This window comes from Engystomops pustulosus, chromosome 6 (assembly GCF_040894005.1).
Source record: "Engystomops pustulosus chromosome 6, aEngPut4.maternal, whole genome shotgun sequence".
Lineage (NCBI taxonomy): Eukaryota > Metazoa > Chordata > Amphibia > Anura > Leptodactylidae > Engystomops > Engystomops pustulosus.
Genome location: NC_092416.1, coordinates 171,589,171 through 171,616,399, shown reverse-complemented (window position 1 = coordinate 171,616,399; position 27,229 = coordinate 171,589,171). Strand labels below are relative to the sequence as shown.

The window sequence follows — 27,229 nt, the reverse complement described above, 5'->3', positions numbered from 1 at the left end:
CTGATTCTGGTAGCAGATGTAGGAAGTGATTCCAGACTTGTATGGGCCATAATATTCATACAGCCCAGGGCCTATTAGAATGTTAATTACAGACATATTGCAGCATTTCCGTATTTTGTGTTCTTGGCCTAAAGGTTAGGGTGATGCCACACGTCACATTTTTGGACCATTTTAAACGGACTGAAAATGCATGCTTTAAAACAGTCCAAAAAAGCAACGTGTGGCCTTCAACTGTGCCCATTGGTGTAACTATAGAGGTAGCAGTTGTCACAGGGCCCAAAAGCCACAGCACCCACAAGCTGAACTACATCACTTAGATCTGCTTCTGGCAGTTTAAGCATCATAAATCCTTCAACCTTACTATGCACTGAGATTTATGATACATACTGTCACACATTGACACTAGCGGAGTGATAGCAGAATACATAACGAATGTAATCCCCTTTGTCTCAGCTTTTAGTATAGCCAAGAAGGGTTGCTCTATAGAGAAGACATAGTGAGGAGAAGAAAGGACCCCATTGTGCTCAGTATGTGCCAGGGCAAAAGGGAGAGATTGGCAGATGGGACACTGCAGGCAAGGTAAGAGCTGGTGTGTTACAGGGGTATATCAAGGGCATGTTTGATTTAATTTTGCCAGCACCCTGCCAAAACGCTGGAAGTGACAGCAAGTCAACTATGGATGGGTGGGTGAGATAAGTAGTTGGGTGGGCATACGTGCGCCGCGCTGAAGAGGAGGAGGATAAGTGACCCCTCTCCATAGAAATGCACAGTGTATGGGCCGTGCACACTGGGAAATATAGGACATGTCCTATCTTTTCCACGTGTATGGAGAGGTACGGTGCCACACTCTGTGCAGCCATCGCATCTATGGGGGAAGTATGTATGCCTGCGGCCGTACATATGTCCCCCATAGGTTTCGTGTGAATTCAGCCAAAAACTTATTTGTAGAGAAAAATCCCTTGATTTTGCATTTCTATTTTCTAAGAGGCATAATGTTTTAATTTTGTTGTTGATTGAGCTGTGTGGGCTTATTTTTTTGCGGGACAAGTTGTACTTTTTTTTATTGGTATCACGATGGGGTAAATGTGAATTTTTGATCAATTTTATTGGTGTTTTCTGTTTGGTTGGATGCACAAAAAATATATTTATTTATTTCTTTTAAGGTATTCACTGTACTGGTTCAGTAGTAATTATATTTTATTGTACAGGTTGTCACGGACGTGGCGATACCCAACATGTGTGTTTTGTGTTGAGACTAAAAAAACAGTCTCCTGTTCCCTAAAATATTCCATAGTTTGTCATCCCAAATAACCTCCTCATGGTTATTTTATTTACAGCCCACTCAGCCCCGATGGATTAATTAGATACATCCCCCTCCCCCTCATGGATTTCTTATGTACAGCCTTATGTGGGCCCCCCAGCAGATCTGGGCCCACGGCACTTTCCCAGGTATGTCCAGTGCTGGTGCCGGCCCTGCCTGTATCTCGGCTGCCATAACATAGCCATCCACCCTACATAGAGCTGAGACACTTTGTCAAAGCTGCTGCCCATATAGGCCGCGGTCACACGTACCGCTAGGCGTCCGTTCATAACGCGACGCTAGCGCACAGGGGGAGGTCCTCGGCCCAAACGCACATGCGTTTCCAGAGAAACGCATGCGATCGGCTTAACAATCGCATGCGCTGCCCTGGAAACGCATGTGCGTTTGGGCCAAGGACCTCCCCCTGTGCGCTAGCGTCGCGTTATGAACGGACGCCTAGCGGTACGTGTGACCGCGGCGATATAGGCATTCTCCTTACATAGAGATGATCTGCTGTATCCAAGCTGACATTGATAGGCATCCACCGTGAAAAGTGCTGAGTTGCTGTATCTAAGCTGCCATTATATAGGCATACACCTTACATAGAGCTGTATTATTCATACACAGTTTCCAAAATACATATAGATCGTTTTGGGGTCAAGGGAAATATTTTAATAATCAATGATTTTTGTCTTTAGATACATCCCTGAATGTGCCACCCCCTCCTCCTCGTTTCCCGCCATAGGTTAAGGTTTATCCGTCGGGCAGTACGGCCTCCGGGCAAAACTACGCCAGGTCTGAATACCCCTTGCTCGCCCACTTCACCAGCAGATGCACCCATCTACGCCCCTTCCACACCCACATAGCGTGGAGGTGGCGTAGTCTCTATAATAGTTGCAGTGCGCAAAATTTTACGATTATATCAGTGCTTTTATGCCACAAACTGGCACAGAATCACTAATAAATCTCCCCTATTGTCTCAACCCAGATAAAATCAAACATTACACAGGTCTCTACACCAAAGTATAAAAAAAATATATATGTCAGAATATCATAAAACTGCTAATTTTTTTAAATAATAATAAAAAAAAATCTACAAAACCCAAAATAAATTTGGTGTCTCAGTGAACGTACCGACCGAAAGAATAATGGGGAGTTGTCATTTGGACTGTACAGTGGAAGCTGCAAGAACCCACAAGAAAGTGCCGCAAATTCCCTTTTTTTAACCGCATCTGGAGTTTTTTAAAATTTGCCAGATTATAAAATGGTTTCACTAGGAAATATAATTTGTCCCATAGATAATAAGGCGTTGTATATGGAAACATTCTGTCTTTCGGAAGCTGGGAAGTAATATACGGAAACGCAAGGGTGGAAAAAGGGCATCCAAGGCAAGGAGTTAAAGGGTTAAGAGCAGGATTGTGCCCCTAGAATAGTCAGCATCCAGCTACAAGGGCTGACATGTAGTGTAGGATCCAACATGTCCAAGTATCAGGAGCTGCACAAGACACAACATGCAGCAGGTAACACACAGACACTGCAGCACTCACTGCAGCCCCCTACATCCATACACTGACCAACAGCGCCCCCTACAGCTCCTATAGAATTCACTTCCAACTGTACACCGATAAACATCTCATTGCTAGAGGCGACACAACACAGTATGATGTATTCACCGCAGTGTCTCCAGCTACGTCTCCATAGACGCCGCTGGGGCAGCCATTTTCTTGGAGACCAGCAAATGCTGTGTGTAATAGGAAATCTCTGCAAAATGAGTTCGGGAGTTGGGGACATGAAGTGAATGCAGTGAAGATTTGTACAGGACGCGGCAAGTGATGACAGAAACATGGCGGCTTGTGGCTAAACTGGACCCCGGGAGAGACTGGTGACAGACGGTGCGGACCGGGCTGGTGAGTGCGAGGGTCTCCCTCTATCACGTCTGTAATGCAGTGTTGTGACGTCATAGCTGGGTGTATAGTGAATATAACATGGGCTGTCAGCTCCCCTGTGCTGTATATACAGCCCCTGGCATATAATGTACTAATAATGGAGGTGTCTCTGAGTGTGAGATCATAAATAAAATAAAATCCCAATTTAAAGGGATATGTTCAAGATTGTTGACAGGAGGAGTAGCTGAACACTGGGCAATACTTCTCCTTTAAGATTTAAGCAATATACTATATGTATGTGACTCTATATCACACCCTATACATGTTATATCAGGTAATGTGGTGCCCATTATGTACCCAGTGTAGACCTGGGCACCCAGAACTTGGTGCACAGCATTTTAGGGGTATGTATGGGGTCTGTAGACGCGTCAGATTCCATAATTATGGTTATGGTTCACTTGATGTGATGTAAATGACAACCGTGGGTATGTAATATAGCGCCCCCAATTGGCAGTGGTGGGTAAGATGATGCCCCGTGCCCCATAGCATGTTTTTATGGCTCCACACAGGACAGAGCTGGAGTAAGGTCGTGTGCCGGAGACCTTAGTGTCTATAGGAACGACCTTCAGCTTCCCTGACATTCCCTGATATCACCCTAGAAGTAAAGCCATAACATATTCCGTAAAGAGACTCCATTAGTGATGACGCATGGGCCGCGTAAACCCATTTTGGGAGCCTAAATCTGTGGATTTTGATGTGGCCGATCCTGATTGTGTGCAGGTAAGGACCAGTTCACACTTAGATATTTGACAGTCCAGGTCAGACTGTGTGAATAATAAAAGAAAATAGGAAATGTGATTTTTTTTCAGTGGCCTTCCATTTCCTACAATAGGACAATTTTTTTCCCCCACTGACAAAACAAAATATATAAATCGTGGATTAAAGCAGCGGATTAAAGCAGCTTCCACAACAATGGGGCACATTTACTAAGGGTCCGCACAGCGCATTTCCGTTGGGTTTCCCAACTATTTCCGATTTGTGCCGCATGTAACAGAGGTTTTTGCCCCACAAGATCGGATTTTGGCGCAATCACACCGACTTTCATGCAACAGAAATGGGGGGGGTGGGGGGGTGGGGGAGCCTCGAACAACCCGACTGATTCGGATTGAGTGCGGGATTTACAATTCAAATTGTGTCACATACAATGCACTCACATGCACCGGGAAGAAGAAGGTGAACTCCGGCGGACCTGAGAGGGGAAGCGACATATGCAGGATATCGGGCGCACGATCTTAGTGAATCGCGCCAGACTTCTTTTTCGTCGGACAACGCACCTCGGGTAACACGATAGAACCGGGTAAGTAAATGTGCCCCAATAAGTTATCATCTACACGGCGCAGGATATCGCTGCATGGGAAGACTTGCAGATTTTTACTTTACTAGTTTTTCCCTGAGCTTAAAGAGAAATGAGAAATCCTTCTGGAATAATCAACGTGAAAATCTGATGTAAATTAGGATACAAATCCATGGATTTATTGCGGATTTATGCCTGGATCTTCCTGCGGGATCGCTGCACCTAATTACTCATAGGAAGGGATGAAAAGTCTATGAAGTTAAGAAAATCCTCTATTAAAATACGCTTTGCAGATCTTATCCCTACTTAAAATTGACTTGTGATACCGGTTCCCCATTGTTTGTTTGTTTTTTTTTGTTAGGAAATTGTTGCTCCATCAAAAAAATAAAATACGGTAATGATCTTGGCACTTTTCTTGTGTTAAAATTTTTTGTACATTGTAGTCTATGGGAGAAGGGGAAATCTGTAGCATAATCTGCAATGTGATGGCAATTTTAGCTTGAAATGACGTCATATCTGGTGGAAAGAAAAAAAAACATGCACATTTGGATTAAAAATGCATTATACTAATCCGTATAAAAAGCGCACATATTTGATAGAGATTTTCTGCATGACAATCCGTAATGTGCTGATAGCCGCTTCGGAAAATCCACATGCAAGTCCACAAATATGCATAGTTTTTGTGTGCGTTTTTTAAATATAGATTTGTGTAGTGCTTCTTTGTCGCCGATTTGAATTTGTGTTTTTTTACCTCTTCTTTCAACTGATCTGATGTCTTTTCAAGCGTAAATCTGCACCGTAACACAGATTTGAGTCAGATTGGAAGCAGAATTTTCACAAGCGCATAGACTCCGATGTAAAAGCAAAAATCATACAAAACAAAACCGTAGTCAATCAACGTTTTAGCTGATGTGATCCCCGGAGGTCAGGCCTGTATGACGAGGATCCACGGCACTATACGTTTTAGGTGATGTGATCCCCGGAGGTCAGGCCTGTATGACGAGGATCCACGGCACTATACGTTTTAGGTGATGTGATTCCGGAGGTCAGGCCTGTATGACGAGGATCCACGGCACTATACGTTTTAGCTGATGTGATCCCCGGAGGTCAGGCCTGTATAACGAGGATCCACGGCACTATACGTTTTAGCTGATGTGATTCCGGTGGTCAGGCCTGTATGACGAGGATACACGTCACTACACGTTTTAGGTGATGTGATCCCCAGAGGTCAGGCCTGTATGACGAGGATACACGTCACTACACGTTTTAGGTGATGTGATCCCCAGAAGTCAGGCCTGTATGACGAGGATACACGTCACTATACGTTTTAGGTGATGTGATCCCCAGATGTCAGGCCTGTATGACGAGGATCCACATAACTATACATTTTAGGAGATGTGATCCCCAGAGCTGTATAGCGAAGTAGATCCTCGTCGTACAGGCCTGCTGTACGACGAGGATCTACTTCGCTATACGTTTTAGCTGATGTGATCCCCGGAGGTCAGGCCTGTATGACGAGGATACACGTCACTATACGTTTTAGCTGATGTGATCCCCGGAGGTCAGGCCTGTATGACGAGGATACACGTCACTATACGTTTTAGGTGATGTGATCCCCGGAGGTCAGGCCTGTATGACGAGCATACACGTCACTATACGTTTTAGGTGATGTGATCCCCGGAGGTCAGGCCTGTATGACGAGGATACACGTCACTATACGTTTTAGGTGATGTGATCCCCGGAGGTCAGGCCTGTATGACGAGCATACACGTCACTATACGTTTTAGCTGATGTGATCCCCGGAGGTCAGGCCTGTATGACGAGGATCCACGGCACTATACGTTTTAGCTGATGTGATCCCCGGAGGTCAGGCCTGTATGACGAGCATACACGTCACTACACGTTTTAGCTGATGTGATCCCCGGAGGTCAGGCCTGTATGACGAGCATACACGTCACTATACGTTTTAGCTGATGTGATCCCCGGAGGTCAGGCCTGTATGACGAGCATACACGTCACTATACGTTTTAGCTGATGTGATCCCCGGAGGTCAGGCCTGTATGACGAGCATACACGTCACTACACGTTTTAGCTGATGTGATCCCCGGAGGTCAGGCCTGTATGACGGGGATTCACGTTTTAGACTAGGACTTCATCACTGGCTGTTGTGATGTCGCCCTCCATCCTCGGGGAGCCTCGTGTCGCTAGGTGATGTGATCCCTGGAGGTCGAATGTCTCGCTGGAGCTTATTCTTCGTTGCTTAGTGTCAGCAAATCCAGGATTACAGCGAAGCCCTGGTGTCCCTGCTTGTTACGTAAATGGAAATCTCTGTAAAAATCGATACAATTCCTTTGCTTGGGGTATCGATAGACGGATCAGACTGTGACCATAACTCTTGATTTTATTTTAGGGGTGGTGCTGGTGGTGTGTGCAGCCACGAAGCCTTTACATGACTTACCTCACAGAGCAGACCCCATGGAGCCCAGCGAGAAGGTCCAGGTCGGCCATCACTGATTGTTGTGTCGTATTATGTCGTGTTATTGATTTTTAGTTGTGCAATGATGACCTTTTTATTGTTTATTTTTAGGACGGTCTTCACCCATGTCTGGGGCTCTCCACGCGCCAGGCCTTGTCACGCTTACAGGAACAACTGTCCTGTGCCCTGAGCGATCACCAGCGGCAGCACAAGACCCGCTCAGCCTGGAGGGTGAGGTTACATGAGCATGGAGGACGCCTTGAAATAGCTGTCATAGTATTTTTAGATGGCACCTTTTGAAGGGTTGTCACACGTTGACGGCACACGTAGACCTTATTGATGACTGGTTGTGTACTTCTCCATAGGGATAGGAGAGGGACGCAGTGTGTATGTAAATACCGGATATTCTGCATGCTAGAAATGTTTTAGCTGGCAGGTGGCTACTTCCAAAATCTACCACCAAAATCACCATGATAAACCAGGGACATTACTCCTAGGTCCAGGCACCGTGACTGTGGTAATCTGCTTATATTTGTTATCCATGCCCGTCTTCCTTCTACAATCAACTTTTAAAACCATGCTAATGATGGGGTGTTACCAGAGCCCCTCCATGCTGCAGTTTTACAGGCTGTTATGTGTATCCCCTTGTTCTCTTAACACTCTCCTCTCTGCCTGCTGTAATCTTACACAGTGATAGGGGGACGTGCTCCTTGACAGTAGAACAGCCTGTGAACCTGCATCACAGAAGGGCTCTGGTAATGCCCTTCTGACTCATTAGCATAGTTTTAAAGATTGATTTTAGAAGGAAGGAGACCATGGATAACACATATAAGAAGATCACCACAGTCACAGTGCCTGGATCTATGAGTAATGTCCCTGGTTTATCAGGATGGGTTTTGATGGTAGATTTCCTTTTAAAGGGGTAGTCTAGGCTTCTGGGGGATTGTTATTGATGACTTATCGGCTATATCAGTTTTTCGGGGGTCTGACTCTTGGCACACTGATAATCAGTTGTTTGTATGAGCTGATATAAAGTGGATCCAGTACAGCTCCGTATTGTGTGCAGTGGCTGCTAAAGGTACTGCAGGCTCAGTCACATTAGCTGGAAGCAGAAGTTGTCATGGTTGACTGGTTCCCTCTATGAATTTGTTTAATTTGTATGTTTTAAAATAGAGCACCAAAGCCAGAAATGGGTCCATCTGGAAGCTGTAAGGGCGCCCACACATGTAGCGTATTACTTGTATTGTAGCATATGTGGTGTATGAAAATCCCATACTCATTGTGGAAAAATGTAAGATCCATAGCACAACCGCGGTCAGGACCGTGCACTGAACGGATTTCCCAGATGGAGGACAGAACTTGGATCAGCAGAACTGTTCTCATGATACCCCCTGTTATACCGTCCTCTGCGCTGTGGTGAAATCTGTCCAGCGCACGCTCCGTAATTCGCAGTTTGGCCGCGATTGTGTGCCGCCACCCTCTCGTTTTTATGCATTTTTAAAGTCTAAAGCAGAAGTGATTTCAAGAGGATGGATATGGATCTGCTGTAGCGGTTTTTTCTTTCTGTGGGTTTGGACAAGACGGTCCAGTGTTCTCCCTACAGGCCTTGTGTTTTGTGCCCTACGCTTGATTACTTTCTACCTGGACATGCGCCATTGTTGCCAGCGAGTGGTATACACTCCACCTGTCCCTATAGCTGATTGTATATAGAATATATTTCTATATAACACTGGTGCCGCTAACACCCGGGGGCTCACCGATATTACCGGGCTGTGTGTGGCTCCTCTGCTTCACCCTGTGTGACCTGCCCGCTGTTTGCTCGCTGCATTGTTTCACCCGTTGAAGTTCCTGGTGTCTATTACAACCTCAAGGTCATGTTTTTCTCTCCGCAGGATTGGAGACGGAGCTTCCTCTATCATGGTAACCGCTCGTCCTGCTTTCATTGGCCCGGAGCGGCGCTGATGCTGATGGCCACGCTGCTGCTCTTATGCTGTTATGGCAGTCAGCCAGACGGGAGGTGAGGCTTGGCGCTGCTTCATGTCACTCCGGATATTAACACTTCTTCTGCTGGTCTTACATTACACCTCTATGCAGGTTGCAGTGGCGCACCCAATGGCTCCCAATCTCATGGTTAGAAGAGGTGTCAGTACCCACATTTTTATCCCTCTGTATTACCGGTGCCGTCTTTTCTGCACCTCCATTGCTTTTTTCATCTCCTACATTGGGTCTCTCCTACAATGGCTGCAGATTTTTTTTTTCCAGCAATCACTGTCTGAACTAGGACAATGCAGGGAGTGTGTCCGTAACTTTCCAAAATCCCTCTCGGCCATTTTGGAAGAGACCAAAGTTTGGAAGTAGATTTGTAAAGCGCTATATAAATAAAGATTATTATTATTATAAAGTAATGGGGGGGGGCAAGCAATGGGACTATTGATGTATAATGTATGGACATAGTGATATAGATAAGCTGCTGTCTTCCAGTCGGGGGTCGGAGGTGGGGAACGCGTGCGCCTTGCTGCTGCTGCTCCTCCTGGACTTGTTCTTAATGAGACGGCAGGAGAGGCTGAAGAAGAGAGAAGTGGAGGGAAGGTTGCGGAGGATCATTACCCAAATAGATGGTAAGTCACTTCTTATGTCCATATGTATTGTGTCGCTGTATCAGTCATCTGGCAGGGTGCTGAGGGTCTTACAGTGGGCCGGAGCAGTGACATTGCCTCAACCCTTATGTTCCTGGGATTATACGACGCACGCGTAATCCTAGTGTGAACATAACCTTACTAATATCTGCAACGTTGTCTATAATCGGACTATATACCCTCACATATAAGGCTATTCAGACTGTATAGACGTTATGTTTATATAATGGAAATGTCACAGGTCGTCTAATACTTCATCTCTCTTTTTGCAGATGTGCTGGAAAGTGGACAGGAGGTAATATGGGAGGATACCGTGTATCCAGACCTGTACATGCCCTCGGCACCATCATGGTCTCTTCACTGGGTGTATAGAGATGGGCGACTAGTGAACCTCCCGGTTAGTCTGCTGGTGGATGGAGACGTCATAGCTCTGCGGCCGGGGCAGGAATCATTTGCATCTCTGCGAGGCATGAAGGTGGGAATAGATACCTGGCCGCCACTGCACGATTACTGTTTTCTTATATGTCGCGTCTTAAAGGAAATCAACCACCAGGATGAAGGATTGTAAACCAAGCACACTGACAGAAGTTGCTCTTCTTATAGCTTCGTATGCCTTTGTTTTTAAGAAAAAGAGGTTTTAAAAATGACTCAGATGAGCCTTCGGGGCTCTAAGCTCCATTGACATCTATAGAGCCTTGAGGCTCTTTTGCATAATGAAACCTTTTTATTGTAAAGACAAGGTCCTAAGAAGCTAAAAGAAAAGCCAAACCTACCAGAGGGGGCACTCTCCAGTATGTCAGTGTGCTTGGTTTACAATTCTTTATCCTGGTGGTAGATTTCCATTAAGGGTGCGGTCACACGTTGCGTTTACTGCATGCGTTTAAAAACGCATTGCTACACCTGAAGGGAGATTTGCCTAATTAAACAGCTGTTAACACCTGCGTTTACAAAACGCATGCATTAACTGTGGTGTTAACGCATGCGTTAACACTTGGTTTTTGTAAACGCAAGAGTTAACAGCTGTTTAATTAGGCAAATCTCACTTCAGGTGTAGCAATGCATTTTTAAACGCATGCAGTAAACGCAACGTATGACCGCACATTCAATGATCCATGACATTAATTGTTTTATTGGTCCCCTATACCTTGATACGTCAATCGGTCTTAATTGGCCACAAACAAGCCAAAGGGCAGCAGTGATAGAGTGTAAGCTCTGTGATCTGTCTATGCAGGATGACGAACACATAGTCCTGGAACCTGGAGATCTTTTTCCTCCCTTCTCTCCCCCGCCGTCCCCTCGAGGCGAGGGCAAGAAAGTACCGCAGTATCCTCAGCAGCATCACCTGTTCCGTGTCTTGAAAACCCCCGTGATGGATAATGTCAGGTACAGTCATGGCTTCCAACTTCCTCCTTGTAGCTCCAAGAGGTTGTCATCTCTTAAAGGGAACCTACCACCACGAATCTACCTATAAAGGTAGATCGGGTGGTAGGTGGATGTATGGGACGTGAGGATAGCCCTTTTTAGAGCTAATCCTCACGTCCCCGCTAGCCTAGCATAAACTTTATTGCCCTAATATGTTAATTTAATTAAGCGGCTACCGGGGCGTGGAGTAGCCGGACACGAGGCTACACGGCGCGGCTACTCCACGCCCCAGTAGCTGCTTTCCCCCGCCTACCCTGTGATCTTCGGCGCGCAGCTCCTGGCAGCTGCGCGCCCTCGTCCGAGAAGCCGGAGTTCTGCGCATGTGCAGTAACTCCGGCCTCGTTCCCGAGATCGCGCATCTTGGCCGGAGTTACTGCGCATGCGCAGAACTCCGGCTTCTCGGACGAGGGCGCGCAGCTGCCAGGAGCTGCGCGCCGAAGATCACAGGGTAGGCGGGGGAAAGCAGCTACTGGGGCGTGGAGTAGCCGCGCCGTGTAGCCTCGTGTCCGGCTACTCCACGCCCCGGTAGCCGCTTAATTAAATTAACATGTTAGGGCAATAAAGTTTATGCTAGGCTAGCGGGGACGTGAGGATTAGCTCTAAAAAGGGCTATCCTCACGTCCCATACATCCACCTACCACCCGATCTACCTTTATAGATAGATTCGTGGTGGTAGGTGCCCTTTAAATGGGTTTTGTCCAGGGGCGTAACTTGGAGGGGTGCAGAGGTTGCGGTTGCACATGGGCCCAAGAGGTTTAGGGGGCCCTTATGGTGTCACTCTCCCATATGAGAAGACTATTACTATAAATCATACATTATAGTCATGACAATCTACTGACCCAGGCTGCTACTCCTGTATCCCATGACATGATGTGTATTTTTCAGGAGCTGGCTGGACCAGGCTCTCTCTCACCCCGTCACTGCCCTAGACAACGAAAGATTCACCGTCCAGTCTGTGATACTGATTCACGCTGTCCCAGTTATTATGGTGAGTCGATATCGTGTAGGAAGATCCTAGAACTTGTCATCTTGTACATTTGGGACCTGTATAACTTTTCTATGTCACCCTGCAGGTTGCCTTCCTGATCACCAACGCTGTGCGTTACATCTTCCACGCTCCTGGCGTACCCCCTGTCGCTTATGCTTTGCTGCAATTACAGGTATTGGGTCGTCATAGTTTTCATTTTAGGTTTTTCTTAGACTTTTATTATTATAAATTTTTTTGGAGCAGTGTTCTAAAATCAAGTTTTATGATGGTAAGGAGACTAATGATGGTAAGGAGCCCAAAAGGCACTGGGGGGGTGTTACCAGAGCGCCTCCATACTACTGTTTCCCTGGCTGTTACACTGTGCAAGGGGGCACTCCCCCCGCCCCCCCCCCCCTCACTGTGTGAGATTGCAGAAGGAGGGGGAGAATTGCTGAAGGGGATTAAGGAGACATGGAGTGGTTATGGTAACACCACCAGGAACCCTTCAGGCTCATAAGCATAATTTTAAAGGTTGATTTTAGAAGAAAGGAGGACATGGATAACAAATATAAGAAGATTACCACAGTCACGGTGCCTGGATCTATGAGTAATGTCCCTGGTTTATTAGGATGGATCCATTTATAGCCAAATTTCCTCCAATCCTTGTGATTGGTAACATGGGGTGACGTCTTGTATAAATTGATGTTTGTGTCTGAGTATGGAGTCAGGTTGAATCCTCCCTGTCTGATACACATAGATACAGATGTGTCGTCCCATCTTCCTGACTTGTAGGTGAACGCTGTGCTGCCGGTTCTTCCTCTTCTATTCCCTGTGATGTGGATTTTGGTGACGGCGCTATGTGAAGCTCGTGTGCTGGCCCAAATGAGCCGAAAGTTTCCTACTTCCCTGGTAAGTTTCCTTTTAAATTAACCCCTCGATAAACCTTTTCTAGAGGTTGGGAAATACATCCTGTACTTAGAAATCCTTCTACTTTTTCTCTTTTTTTTTTTTTTTTTTTTTAGCTGGCAAAGTTTTCGGAGGACACCCTGAGCAGTTATACAGAGGTGGCATCAACGCAGGTCCGGATGGAGGGGTTATGACGGACATCTCTGCTTCGGGCTATGTTCACACTAGCAACAGGGCTTCTGTTACTCTACTCCATTAGAGCACAAAAAAATAGAGCCCCGATGTGTAAAATATTGACTCCACTGATGCCCCCAAAAAGACCTCAGTTGTAGTATTGGGGTCCATTTGGCTTCTGTCCAGGTGTCATTATTTTATACAAATGTGAACAAGGCTTTACCTCTAGTGTCTTTCTAGGTCTCTGCTTTCTGTGCTGTGGTTTTAAAATTGCATTTAAATATCTCTTATGTTTTATAGGAAATGCTGCTTTCTGTCTGCTCTCACTTCCTGCGGGTTGTGAGGGGGAACTGCGAGACCCTGGCGTATACATCCAGCTTGTTGCATGGTCTGGGCTCTGTCACGGTGAGTAAAGGTTCTGGATAACATGTGGTCTCCTGTTAATGTATATTTGGAGGCAACGGTCCATCACCGTAAGCCATGAGTTTTGGGGTTTAGTTAAAAGGTTTATAAAACTCTTGAAGAACTATTTCCACAGGATAGGAGATAGCAAGGTAACTGCTGGGACCACCAGCAATATGTCCTGTTCTCACTAATGGCTGGAACGTCATGATTTTGCTCCATACAATACTAAGGGACTATAGGAAACTGCTGAGTACAGCTCTTAGCTATCTCCAGCGTTCACATTTGCATTATGAGAGTACTGGAGATGCCCAAGCGCTGTGCTCAGTATTTCCAACATTCCCATGATATTGAATGGATTGGCAGTACACATGCTCTTCCTGCTGCTCCAACCAGCCACCTGCTGGTCATTCATCCTTATAATCAGGTGCACCTTATATATGAATCTAGATGTTTTGGCAGGCATTTATTGATGTGCGCCTTATAGTCCTGTGCGCCTTATAGTCCGAAAATTACGGTAGTTAGTTATAGCATGCTAAAGGGTTCTGTCTGGGTAAAAAGCGAGTTTAAAGGGCATCTACCACCAGGATGAAGGACTGTATGCAAATATAGCCTCAGGGGCTCCAGGATTCATTAACACTTGGAGCCCCTCAGGATCATCTGCATACAGTCCTTCAAGCAAGCTGGGTAGATAGGGGATGTATTGTCTTTCCGCCAGTGCATGGATCCTAATACACAGATCCTACCTGCAACTTCACTGATCAGCTGGTTTGCTCACATTCACCCCATCTACATACTAGTAATTGTTCAGGAGTATACAGCTTTGTCCCAATCACTAGAGGTCATTGGGTGTCCGATTCCCACAGACTCATATAATAGTCTGAAAAAGACCTCTTGCCTGGTCTGTCCATGCCCTGAATATAGGACGCATATGCAGTGAAGGTAACTGATGGGTCTCCTTTGAGGCCCTATAGGACCCTTCTGCTTTGTTACCGTATGCTGAGGTTTTATTCATAGTGTGTGTTTTTTTTTTTATAAGGTTATTTGCTGCGTGGACAAACAAGGAGTCCTTTCCTGGCCCAATCCCAGTCCAGAGACCGTCCTGTTTTTTAGCGGAAGAGTAGATCAGACCGCAGACAGACATGACGATATGACGGACATGTTATCCCTGCGCTCCTACTGTCAGACTGACATGGAGGACGAGGTGAGGCTTATATTTCGGTGTCTTTTCTATTGTGGCTGTCATTCCCTGGAGGCTTGTCCCTTCTCTAATGGCTTTCTATGTATTGTCCCCACAGCCTCAGGAGATGGTAGCCCTCCTGGCCGAGACCACTATCCTGCAGATGGTGAATGAGCAGGACGGGAGCGAGCGGCAGATGGATCCCACTAGACCTCCTGATGCACAGAGAAAGCCTCATAGTCGGCATAAGCACGCGTCGGGGTCAAATGTCAGCTTCAGCCAAGACACAGGGGGTCAGGTATGTAATGTGTGTGTATATACATCACATTGTGCCTTTTAGTTCTGGCTAGGACATGGCCTGCTGTGACCCTATGAGGCCCAGGTGTTGGCTCATTCATACATTTCCAGGAGGAATAACAAAGGAATTGATTTAGAAGGATTGGAAGTGTCTACTGAAACAGAACCTCTTTGTGGGGACTAAAGTTGAGGATCACTGGCCTCTGTAGGGCAGCTCGGTGGCTTAGTGGTTAGCATTACACTGGGGTCTGGGTTCAAGCCCAGGGTCATAATCTGCAAAGAATTTTTATGTTCTCTCCGTGTTTGCGTGGATTTCCTCCGGTCCTCCGGTTTCCTCCCACACTCCAAAACATACTGGTAGGTTGATTGGATTGTGAGCCCCATTGGGGACAGGGAGTGATCTGGCAAACTCTGTGCCGCGCTGCTTAATCTGTGTGCGCTATATAAATAATAATAATTATTATATATATGATTTTAGTGAATATTTATGAGTTTATGGCCGTTCTATCTCTACAGCTCAGCAGCGAGGTGGACGATTACGTCTGTGACTGTCACCTAGAAATGCTGCGGCTCTCACAAGATCAACAAAACCCCCAGAGCATCCAGTTTGATGAATCTAACTGGCAACTCCATCTCAGCTCCCTAAAACCCCTGGGGCTGAACGTGCTGCTGAACCTGTGTAACCCCGGCGTGACCACCACGCTCTGCCGCTTCTCCGATCATCTGCGCCACATCGCTCTCCAAGAAACCCACAGCTCCGTGCTTCCGGGACACATCCCATGGGGACTCTGTGACTTCTCAAGACTTATAGGTATCACCTATACAAGTTTTAGGTTTCTGTCTATTAGTCTTGTTTTTTAAGGGGGTGTTCTGCACTTTTTACACTGATGACCTCTCCTGTAGATGGAGATAAATGAGCGTGATGCTCGTGTACTTCCATCAGGGAAATAGAGCTTAAATAGAGCCGAGGGTGCATGTATCAGGATCCTTTGGATAGAGGACAACTTGGCTGGACTACCTTTTTAAAGGGGATGTACTAAGTTGTCAACTCATCCCCATAGCAAAGAACATGCTGATAAGTTGAGGGTCAGATTGCAGGGATCCCAACCAATCATGATCAGAGATCCCTTTTCACTAATTGTTAGAGCAAAGGTTTAGCAAGAAACATGCCCTTCTACTATTGGAATGCTGGAAATTGCTGAATACGCCGCTGAGGTATCTCTGGCACACACAATTACTGGTTTTAGAAGTGATAAAAATAGTCAAGTTCTGCGCTAGGCAATTTCTGATACTCCTATAGTATTGAAGGGAGCAGCAGGACAAATGCTGGATCTGTCGCTCCATCAGTTAGTGAGAAAGGGACCCTCCTTCTCATTTGTGACTGCTGGGGCTCCCACCGATCACAAGAACAGTACCCCCACCAGTTTGGACAATGGGTACAGCGGCAGGTGGAGCATGTGTTATAGCGGCTCATTTCAATAGTATATTAGTGTCAGAAATCGTCAAGCACAGCGCTTGGGTATCTCCGGCACGTGCATGGACAGTAAATGGGAGTGCCAGAGATAACAGTGCGCTGCACCCATAATTGAGAAGGGGACCACCATTCTCTGTTTTTCTGTAGGTTCTGATATTGTTCTTGACCTTCAACAATCATGAGCACTAGACCCCCCCCGAGCAATCCTGAGAATGGGTGGCAGGCCGAGCATTCAATAGTATGGGAGTGTTGGAAATTGCTGAGCACAGCGCTCTGGTATCTCCGGTTCTAACATAGACGGTAAATTATATCAGCACTCGCATTGTGACTGCCCCTCTCTTCTTCACGTCTAGGTTTCACCCCAGGAGCCAAGGATTTATTCAAACTGCAAAATCACGTGGCCCTCTATCACCTCCCCAGCGAGGAGACCGTGAAAGAGAATTTACTTTCCAAACTTCCAACCGGTGCCAAACGCAGGCCTCCCCTTAGTCACATGATCAGCCTTTTTGTCAGAGACGTCACAACCAGTATGTACTTGTCACTTGTCTCCACATCGGACTTATCCCGTGAGTTATCTGTCCCTGCAGTAATGTCTTCTCCTTCTGATGTCAGACACAGAGCAGATGTTATCTCATGGAACCGCCGACCTCATCCTCGAAGCCTGCACTGACTTCTGGGACGGAGCCGATATCTACCCCCTCTCTGGGTCTGACAGGTACCGTACAGAACCTTGACGGATTCTGTTTAACTCCTTAGTGTCCGGCCTATTCATGCGACCTGTTAAGAGCAATGTCAGGGCTTATTTTTTGTGGGACGATTTTTAGTTTTTAATGGCAAGTACATTTTATTATCTCTTTCTGGTCAGAAATAAAACTGCAATACAGTTATAGGCAGAGAATGTATAACAAGATATCTTTATTCTCAGGATTGATACAATTATGACGATAAGAAATGTCATATATATTTTTTTTTGTTTTTCTAGTATTTTGTAATAAAATCACTTTTGTTACAAAAAGGAACAAACTTTTTTTGGTGTCGTCTAATTCCAAAACTAATAAACATTTTCTGTTTTTCCACTTTCGGGGTTATGTGAGGGCTTGATTTTTGCAAAACAAGTTTTTCTTTTTACTAGTTCCATTTTTGTTTTACATATAACTTTTTGATCGATTTATTAAAGGACGTCTATTACCGGATGAAGAATTGTAAACCAAACATATAGAGTAACAGGTGTGCGCCCCCTCTGGCAGGATCTGCTCTTCTTTTAGCTTCTTATGTGCTGGTTTTTACAAAAAAAAGGCTTTTAAAATTATGCGAATGAGCCTGAGGGGCTCCATAGGAGTTAATGGTGCCTGGAGCCCCTCAGGCTCATTTGAATGATTTTTAAAGCCCTTTTTTTCTTGAAAACAAGGGCATGAGAAGCTAAAAGAAGCTTCGCACACCAGTATGTCTGTATCTTTTGGTTTACTATCTTGATGATAGATGTCCTTTAAGCATTTGTCTACGGGACCGAATGGGTCATCAGTCTGGATCAGAACTCCCTCCAATCCATAATGTCATAAGACAGTGGAATGTGAGTGGTCTTGGAAACCTGTGAAATCCATCAGCCTAATCTATGGCCCCTTAGTGACCGACGTAGAAACCTGTAAGGGGTTAAATATGTGGAATGTGTCAGATATAATTTCTTCACACTGGATCCAGATTCCTTATGATTTTTCCGCTGTCTGATCTCAGGAAGAAGGTCCTGGATTTCTACCAGCGAGCCTGCTTATCCGGCTACTGTTCGGCTTTCTCTTACAAGCCAATGCACTTCTCCCTGTCACCCCAGCTACACGGCAAGTGCATAGAAATGCAGCATAGCCTCGGGCACGGCCTAGTGTCTGCCCCCTGTGACCTCGGGGGGAATACTCCTATGAAGCACACTGGCCGCCATGACAGCTGGAGCTCCGATGGTGAGTGACCTCTGCCCTCTTTCTGTCCTTTAGATTTAGTTTTCCTTCGGGGATCATTACAGCCTTGCAGCGCTGGGGACCTGGGTTCAAGTCCCACCCAGGGTCAACATCTGCAAAGAGTTTGTATGTTCTCTCTGTGTTTGCGTGTGTTTCCTCCGGGTCCTCCGGTTTCCTCCCACACTCCAAAACATACTGGTAGGTTGATTAGATTGTGAGCCCCATTGGGGACAGGGATTGATTTGGCAAGTTCGGAGCAGCGCTGCGTAATCTGTGTGCGCTATATAAATAAAGGAATTGTGTCTTATATTTCCTTCTGTTTTAACTCAGAAGGTATCGGGGAGGTGTCGGAGGACTTCACTCAGGCAATGAGCGGCCAGATCTTCATGGGGATGGTCTCCTCGCAGTATCAGGCTCGTCTGGACATTGTGCGTCTGATCGATGGCCTGGTCAATGCCTGCATCCGCTTTGTGTACTTCTCTATGGAGGACGAGCTGAGAAGCAAAGTGAGCGGGATCATCTTGTAATGTCCATTGTACTTTCTTATGTTGTATCCGGTTAATCAGTTGTGTCCCATTACTTAGGTGTTTGCAGAGAAAATGGGTCTGGAGACTGGATGGAATTGCCACATATCTCTGACCCCAAATGGTGATGGTCCGGGGTCTGAGGTTCCCCCTTCCAGCCCCAGTCATGCTGGTTCTTTGCGAGATGATCTCCATCAAGGTGAGGAAACAAGTGGGACTTACATTCTATGAATTTGGTTGGCTATTCTTAAAGTAGTTGTTATCCAGTTGGTGGGGGTACAACTCCTAAAACCACCAGATCTCCATCCTCTACGTTACCAAGCTTTGCTCTGTATGAGTTATGGTGGTGGTGCCGAGCATTGTAGCCTCCTGCAGCTCACTCTCATTCAAGTAAAAGTGACTGATCTGCCATACCAGACACATCACAGTGATGAGGATGCAGCACTCGCAGCCCTGGCTGATGGATGGGGTTGCAGGTCTTCAGATCACCATGACCCTAACTATGATGTCCTATTCTAAGGATAAGCAAGGGTAATGCATATGGTCTGGTCTATGCACAGATGCGTAATCTAGTAAGATTATGTATTTCTTTAAGATTTTAGAAATATGTTGCAAACCCTTTTTTTGCACAGAAATTCAATATGGATTTTCCAATCTGCAGCGTGTCCATTCCTTTGCAAAATCTGCAGAACATTCACATATGTCACGTTTGGCTTGACAGATTTTGTGATGGATTTGGTTGTAGATTTCCATCCAGAGATGCAAATGGGAGCTGCAATGACACCACACGACCACTACACAGAGAATGGAGCCATTAGCTTACAGCTCCCTCCAATATATAGTTCCCGAATGAGAGGATAATACCCCTTTAAATGATCCATACACAATCCACACCTATTTAGTTGTATGACATCGACATACGTGTTGTTTTTTTCTAATGACTTTTTTTGACATTGCAGCATCTCGGGAGGACGCGGAGGGTCTACTTCTCATGGATGACGAGGGCCACTCCGATATGATTAGTTTCCAGCCCACTGACAGCGACGTCCCCAGCTTCTTTGAAGACTCCAACCGTGTAAGACAAATACATGCATGTACCTATACAAGTCTATATGTTTGCTATTCACCCCCATTCCAAAAAGATTCAAAATGTACAACATATGTATATATGTATCTGAGGTTTTGGCATTCATACTCGTATGACCATTCTATGCTTGCCTATTGGAAAGTTTGGAAACACTTGCTTCATACTTGTTGAATGTCCAACAAAGGCACAAGGCAAATTCAGCTTAACAGGTATAAGACTAGGGTCACATCTGTGTCCGAGGCTCTGCAAAAAAAAAAAAACATGCTGCAAATGTCAGGGGGTCCCAAAACAGCTGCACTAAACAGCTGTCCCTCAGACTGTGGTAAGCTACTCCTTCCAAGCCTCCCATACACATGCATCCTCAGTTTAGCTCAGTATGCATGTGTGGAGTCAGCTTCTTTCTTGAAAACAAAAGGATACAAGATTTAGGAGAGTCAGGAGGTCCCATGCACATTGTAGATGGTCAGCTAATCCTCCCAAAACAGCGGGTTTATCTAATGGATGAGGTAGAAGAGCGTCTGGTGGAGGTGGTGATGGTGCACTGTAAAGGCCATAAGACGCAAATACGGTGCACGGTTCATACTCAATACGTTAGGGGAACACAATCTCCGTTCGTGTGATTGTTGGGAGTCTAGTGGATGGGCTTCAGATGGGGGGGATAACCTGCACACATGGGACAAGCCCCTTTAAGATAACATTACACCTTTCTATGTAGATATTGCATCTAACCATCGTAACTTCTCTCTGCTGCAGGCGAAGCTTCCTCGTGGTATCCATCAGGTGCGACCTCATCTGCAGAACATTGATAACGTTCCCCTGCTGGTCCCACTCTTCACCGACTGCACCCCAGAAAGTGAGTACGACATGAGCTTGTGTACATGACGGATAAGGGGTACTACCCGCCGGTTTCATCCTCGTTTTCTTCCTAGCCATGTGCGAAATGATCCAGATCATGCAGGAGTACGGGGAGGTGACCTGCTGCATGGGGAGCTCCGCCAGCATCCGGAACAGCGGATTGTTCTTACAGAGCGATATCAGGTCAATATCTGGTCTGTCTGGGGCCTGTTAGTTGGTTTGGGGAGGGCCCTCAGAAAATCGGGTTTTGTTCCAGCACCGATCCGTGTTGCTTATGCTTTTGTGACAGTATCATTTGTCCTGTGTCCCCATCTCGTATATCATTGCATTGTCATTTGCATAGAAACAGAGACGTATCTGTTTTGTATTCATTCTCCTTACATGCAGGGACCTGTTCCTGTTCTGTGTTCTGTGTTACAAACATTTAGCCCCGTTCCAAAATCTTACTCCGTTACTGTTTGGTCTTGTCTATTCCCATGTAGATGACATTTGACATATGATCTATCCTGGCTCACAACGTATTTATATTGAGCAGATCTACAGATGCATCTCTACAGAGACTGGGCCTGTGCATCGCGTCACTTTATAGTCTAATGGCCCATTTATTCCAGCACACTCGATTTTCTGCATGATTCATGCACAACATTTTTGGGTGCGGGGGAATTGCTGGTACTTTAAAGGAAATCTACCATCAAAATCCATCATGATAAAACAGGGACATTACTCATAGATCCAGGCACCGGTATATCCATTGTCTCCATTGATATCCATTGTCTCCTTCCTACTAAAATCAACTTTTAAATTAAGCTACGGAACAGAGGGCTTTGGGTGACGTTACCAGAGCCCCTCCGTGCTACAGTTACAAAGGCTCCCACTGTGTGAGTCTACAGCAGGCAGAGGGAGGGGGAAAGTGTAACAGTCTTTTGAAGCTACAGCAGGAAGGAGCTCTGGTAATGCCTTGCACAGCCGTTTGGGCTCATTTGCATAATTTGAAAAGTCGATATTAGAAGGAAAGGGGCCATGTATAAAAAATAGTCACGGTGTTTAAATCTTTGAGTAATCGTTACTGGTTTATCATGCTGATTTCTATGGTAGATTTCCTCTAAATTAGTTGTATCAAGTTCCATCGTTATCCCATATCCAGAGTCCATACACTGGTACCCCAAATATTGTGGGAATTGGAATCCTTTTTTTTCACTAATTGATGGAGCGGTATGTGGAGCATGTATCCTACCTCTCCATACAATGTTATTGGAGCGTTGGAAATTGCAGAGCATAGCGTTCAGGTGTCTCTGGCACTCCCATTCACTGTCTATGAGGGTATTAGAGATACCCATGCGCTGTGCTCTGCAATTTCCTGCACTCCCATGATATTGTAGGGAGCAGCAAGACAACCTGATAGTTCATTCAGTTTGTAAGAATGGGAACTTGTGATCTTCAGTCAAATAAGGTTGGTACAACCCTTTAGCACCATTAGAACATGTCTGTGGATCAGAACTGAAGGGAATAATCTGATCCTCGATCTTTAACTCTTTCTGTGCCATGAGCGGTGCACAAAAAGGGAGCTGAGATCTTTTGATTCTGACATACAATGACCGGCCATCTTTATCTCCCGTTTCTTCCCGGCAGTATTTCTCTGGATCCATTGTTCCCTTCTCGCTGTTCCTGGGAGATGTTTGGGTACGTGAGCGGCCCTCTCCGGACTAACCCATCGGAGGAGCTCTCTCCATTGCACCTGTCGGCGGCGCTGAACAGCCTGCCCTGCTCCATATCCTTCAGGCAGGAGGAGAGCGTCAGCATTATCCGGCTCATTGAGCAGGTGAGTTCTGGGATGTCTGCAGTGTTACCATGCTGTGTGTACGCCAGCTGTGCCCCCACCTAAACACATAAAAGCCCAATATTGACGACAACCTAAAACAACCAAATGAGGTTTCTGATAGGTTCCCTATGACTGTAGATCCTTCTTGTTTCTGCTTCCTCCAGGCGCGCCACGCCACGTACGGCATCAGGAAATCCTTCCTGTTCCTCCTGCAGTGTCAGCTCACACTTGTCATCGTCCAGGTAAGTGTAATACGTTTTAGATGGAGACTTTAACCCCTTTGGAATTTTGTGACCTATTAAAATGATTAATATATCACTGTCTGTGGAGCGATGCAAATTTAAATGAATGGGCCTACATTATAAAGCAGAACATCTGGGGATACATAATGTATATACTTTCAGAATAGTATCTGAACACGGCCATATTGTGGAGCCGTCCATAGGATGGGGGGTCGTTGGTGTTAAATTGGGGGGGGTCTGACACCTGAAACCTGTCTTGATCATATTAGATTAGCAGAGTACGCTGTGGGGTAATAGATGGCGCCATGCAAGGTAGTAGCGATGTATAGTTACTGGAACTTTTCTCTAATTTTACTTGGAAATAGAAGTTGAGTTGCGGTACCGGAGTCGGCCACTAGGTTCTAGCTGATGATACAGGCATGATATATAGAAGTGCTGTGTGTCAGACCTCTACAATATGATAAGGCCCTTTAATGCTTTGATCTATAATAATAATAATCCTAGAATAATCTCTCGTAGTTCCTGGCCTGTGTGATCCAGCTTCCTCCCTGCCTCAGTACTACAGATATTCTCTGGCTGTCCTGTTTCTGTTTTCCATTACTAAGGTGAGAGGATTACTTTACAGATTCTTATTCATGATCAACTCTATCTTAAAAGTTTGGGTTCTCCTGCTCCTGCTCTCACCCCCTGAGGTTGGGACAGGAGAATAGCAATGTGACTTATATGTGTAGTAATGGAGACCCTCTATAGATGTGGTGCTGAACCTTCCCATAACCAAAATGATGTCCCCCTCCTCCTCCGTAGTGTCTCCCTGCTCGGAAAGCCAGCCGACAATTCCATAATGACCGTAGCAACTGGAAAAAACCTGCACTCTATACCCAAAAAGGTAAATCCTTGATATGAGATGCCGGCAGTGCACTCTGTGCTTGGTAGGATTTGGGAATGACGAGCAGGACACAGGACATCCCACTGGTGTCATCATCGCAACGGGGACCAGGATAGAAGTGTCACCAGAGCGGAAGCACATGGGTAGATAAACCATATACTTGTATGGGGGGGAGGCTTATTATTACTGGCCTAAATATATACCGGATTATACAAGGCCAGACAGCCGCGCTGTACGTGAAATATGGCACATGCTGCTTTCTATATAGGCGGTCCCCTACTTAAGGACACCCGACTTACAGACGACTCATAGTTACAGAATGACCCCTATGACCTGGTGAAGCTCTCTAAATGCTTTACTATAGACCCAGACTGCACTGATCAGCTGTAAGGTGTCTGTAATGAAGATTTATTCATAATCCTTGGTCCCATTACAGCAAAAATATTTGAAACTCAAATTGTCACTGGGGAAAGAAAAAATTATTTGTCTAGAACTACAATTATAAAATATTCGGTTTTGACTTACATACAAATTCAGCTTAAGAACAAACCTATGGACCCTATCTTGTACATAACCCGGGGACCGCCTGTATAATGATCACTAGAGTCCTCCAGAACAGGAGCCATGTGAACAGGGCATGCTGCCTTCATCAGACAATAACTTTCGGCAGCACTGTGGCTCAGTGGTTAGCATCATAGCCTTGCAGCGCTGGGGACCTGGGTTCAAGTCCCAGGGTTAACATCTGCAAAGAGTTTGTATGCGCTCTGTGTTTGCGTGGGTTTCCTCCAGGTCCTCCGGTTTCCTCCCACATTCCAAAACATACTGGTAGGTTGTTTAGATTGTGATCCCCATTGGGGACAGGGACCGATTTTGGCAAACTCTGTGCAGCGCTGCGTGATCTGTGTGCACTATATAAATAAAGAATTATTATTATTATTAATTTTTACAATACATATTTTCCTAGGCTGTTGTACTGTATGTCAGTAAGTGTTTTTTTTTTTTTGTCAAATTTTGGCACAGGTCCTTAAAATATGTGTGTTGGGGTTCAGGGTCCCAGGAGGCCTCCAGCACATGTGCCTTGTGCTGGAGACCTAATGTGGACTTCTAGCCATTGACACCCATCAATTTTTCATGCAGCTTTGGAAATTTGTGGCCACGGGCAAGGGTGAGCTGTATATTTTGGGGATCCTATAATGCTAGAGGTTCCCCTGTTATAGTTACATCCAGTTTTCCCATAATACATGTGTCTCTCCCACGCTCCAGACCCAGCACTACTTCCTGCTGTGCTTCCTGCTGAAGTTCCTCCCGTCTTCCCTCTGCTGTCTCGCCTGCTTCTGGTTCTCTCTGCAGACGTTCTGTGAGATTTCCACCCATAGCAATGTGACAAACTGTTCTGGGATTGCCGTGTACAGGTACGGGGGACGCTCAGCAGTATCCGAATTGTTCCTAATGTTATCTGGTGCATGGTCCCTGGTGGCACTTATCATGTTCGCTCCCTCTTAGTGACTCCCCCGGGGCACCGGATTGGTTCGGCTTCTTCTCTGGCGCTCTTCTCTTGGCTCAGAAGTTATGCGCCGGTCTCATTGTCCTGCACACAGGTAAGTTCTGAACTTTTGCAGAAAACACTAATGTGTCAGCATTTGGGGCAAATAGGAGAAAACGTAGTACTTGCCCCTCTGCTGGATGCCTCTAGCTCTTTGGCGCTTCCATCGGTGATGTCCCTTTAATTGTGCATGTGAAGGCTGTGACCTCACGTGTGCAATGAGTGCTGACCCCTGGAAAGGTAAGTACCACATGTTCTACAATTTACCCCCCAAAATGCCAACCTTTTAAGGGTTTCCTACCAAAGTGGAAAACCCCTTTAAAGGACATCTACCACCAGGATGAAGGGCTCTATACAAATGAGCCTGAGGGGCTCCAGGCTCCGTAGGTGTTAATGGAGCCCATGAGGCTCATTTGCATACAGTCTTTCATCCTGGTGGTAGATGCCCTTTAAGAATCTATAGAACAAATAGTAATATCTACTGAGCAGAGCACATTCTCTCTCTCTCTCTCTCTCCAGTTTTCATCTCCGTCAGTCACGTCCACCGCTCAAAGCCCCTATGGAACAGGAACCCCTTTAGTAACGTGTGGTGGAGTCTTACTCTTCCCGTGTTGTAAGTATCGCTCGCAATGTATAGAGCGTAGGTATCAGTGTTTTTACATGCTGCTTAGTTTGTATGTCGCCCCCTAGGGTACTGGCACAAGGACTGCAGACGGCGCTGGACCTGCAGCTCTGGGTGAACCCCGATGCACCCCTCACTTTCCACTTATGGGACATCCCCCTGCTGTCCTGGCTGCTGGGGCCGCTCTCGCTATTTCTCGTCCTCATCATCAATGAGATTGTAAAATTGCATGAAATCAGGTATGAAAACAGCAGAATACATTCACCTACTGTCACCCAGGTACTTACCTGTGTATAAGGGGGAGCTAAACTTGTAAAACACTTACCTCTATCCAATGGATAGGGGATAATTTTTTTTTTCAATTGACCAATATCCGTGTCTGGCCTAGTCCATCTCTAATTTTATGGCGAACAATTTAAAAAGAATATTCAGGGTTTTTTTTTTTTTTTTAAAGGGATATTTCATAAAAAAGGGATTTCTAGAAAGGACATTACATTGAGGGTTTGGAAGAATAATGGGGTAACAGCTAGTGATCCGTATCCCTTTTAACCGATAGTAGAACTCCAGGGGTCGGTGTGTAGAACAAGGGTCCTCCGATTTTAATACAGCAGTGATCGCGCATGTCCGCAGACTCTCTGATCTCATGACCGGTTTTCCTTTAAAGTACCCGTAATACTTAATCTTTTCCCCCTCTTATTTTTAGGGTTCGCGTCCGCTATCAGAAGCGACAGAAACTTCAATTTGAAACCAAACTGGGCATGAACTCTCCGTTTTGATTGCACTTGTTGTATCGTCCCCCTGCAGCGTCACATAAGGGGGAGGTGGACAGAACTGATGGACGTTACCTTAATCTTCCCATTTTGGGGGAGGGAGATGCTGCTGGTGCCCCCCACCTCCTGTGCCTCCAGTCTCCCTGCCTGTTTACATACAATCGGCAGCTGGAGAAGCGATGCCATTACTTCCCCCTCCGCACTGCACTGATGAAGGTCCTGTGTCCCGGCACATTCTGCATGGGTAACCCTGCTGGCTGGGCACCGATCTGTGCTGCTTGTGTTGTTCCTCTAGGCCCCTGTGTCACGTGCATGGCTTAATCCGCATGGGAATCTTTATAGGACTGGACACAGAATGAATGCAAAGTTCTTTATTTTATTTGAAATGATGTATATTTTTTATCAGGAGATGGAGAGGTTGTGATTTGTTACTAAAAATGTAAATAAAATAAGTAATTGGA

The 27,229-nt window shown here is 45.9% G+C and overlaps 1 protein-coding gene across 4 annotated transcripts; it reads left to right on the top strand.

Annotated features, from left to right (window-relative positions):
- Positions 1–458: 458 nt before the first annotated feature.
- TMEM94 (transmembrane protein 94) lies at positions 459–27,229 on the top strand. 4 transcript variants are annotated; one of them, XM_072112427.1, is made up of 32 exons: positions 459–579; positions 6,951–7,039; positions 7,128–7,247; positions 8,909–9,033; positions 9,498–9,634; positions 9,925–10,127; positions 10,884–11,035; positions 11,960–12,062; positions 12,148–12,234; positions 12,834–12,950; positions 13,064–13,120; positions 13,422–13,526; positions 14,563–14,727; positions 14,822–15,001; positions 15,517–15,811; positions 16,828–17,001; positions 17,087–17,189; positions 18,206–18,423; positions 18,754–18,926; positions 19,005–19,143; positions 19,904–20,019; positions 20,785–20,884; positions 20,961–21,069; positions 22,516–22,705; positions 22,870–22,947; positions 23,467–23,552; positions 23,752–23,833; positions 25,097–25,245; positions 25,337–25,431; positions 25,896–25,989; positions 26,067–26,237; positions 26,702–27,229. In XM_072112427.1, the coding sequence occupies exons 1-32, from the start codon at positions 561–563 to the stop codon at positions 26,772–26,774; spliced, it is 4,104 nt and encodes a 1,367-aa protein (XP_071968528.1). In that variant the 5' UTR covers positions 459–560; the 3' UTR covers positions 26,775–27,229. The 4 variants fall into 4 exon arrangements, with proteins under 4 accessions (XP_071968528.1, XP_071968527.1, XP_071968529.1 ...); XM_072112426.1 differs by having other exon boundaries at positions 461–579; positions 18,751–18,926; XM_072112428.1 differs by lacking the exon at positions 459–579 and adding an exon at positions 2,965–3,207 and having other exon boundaries at positions 18,751–18,926.

Bases quoted from the DNA above. Each gene is read 5' to 3' on its own strand.
- TMEM94 (XM_072112426.1), top strand. The intron at 10,128-10,883 runs GTGGGAATAGAT...CTGTCTATGCAG, and splicing joins CATCTCTGCGAGGCATGAAG to GATGACGAACACATAGTCCT. The intron at 23,834-25,096 runs GTAAATCCTTGA...CCCACGCTCCAG, and splicing joins TGCACTCTATACCCAAAAAG to ACCCAGCACTACTTCCTGCT.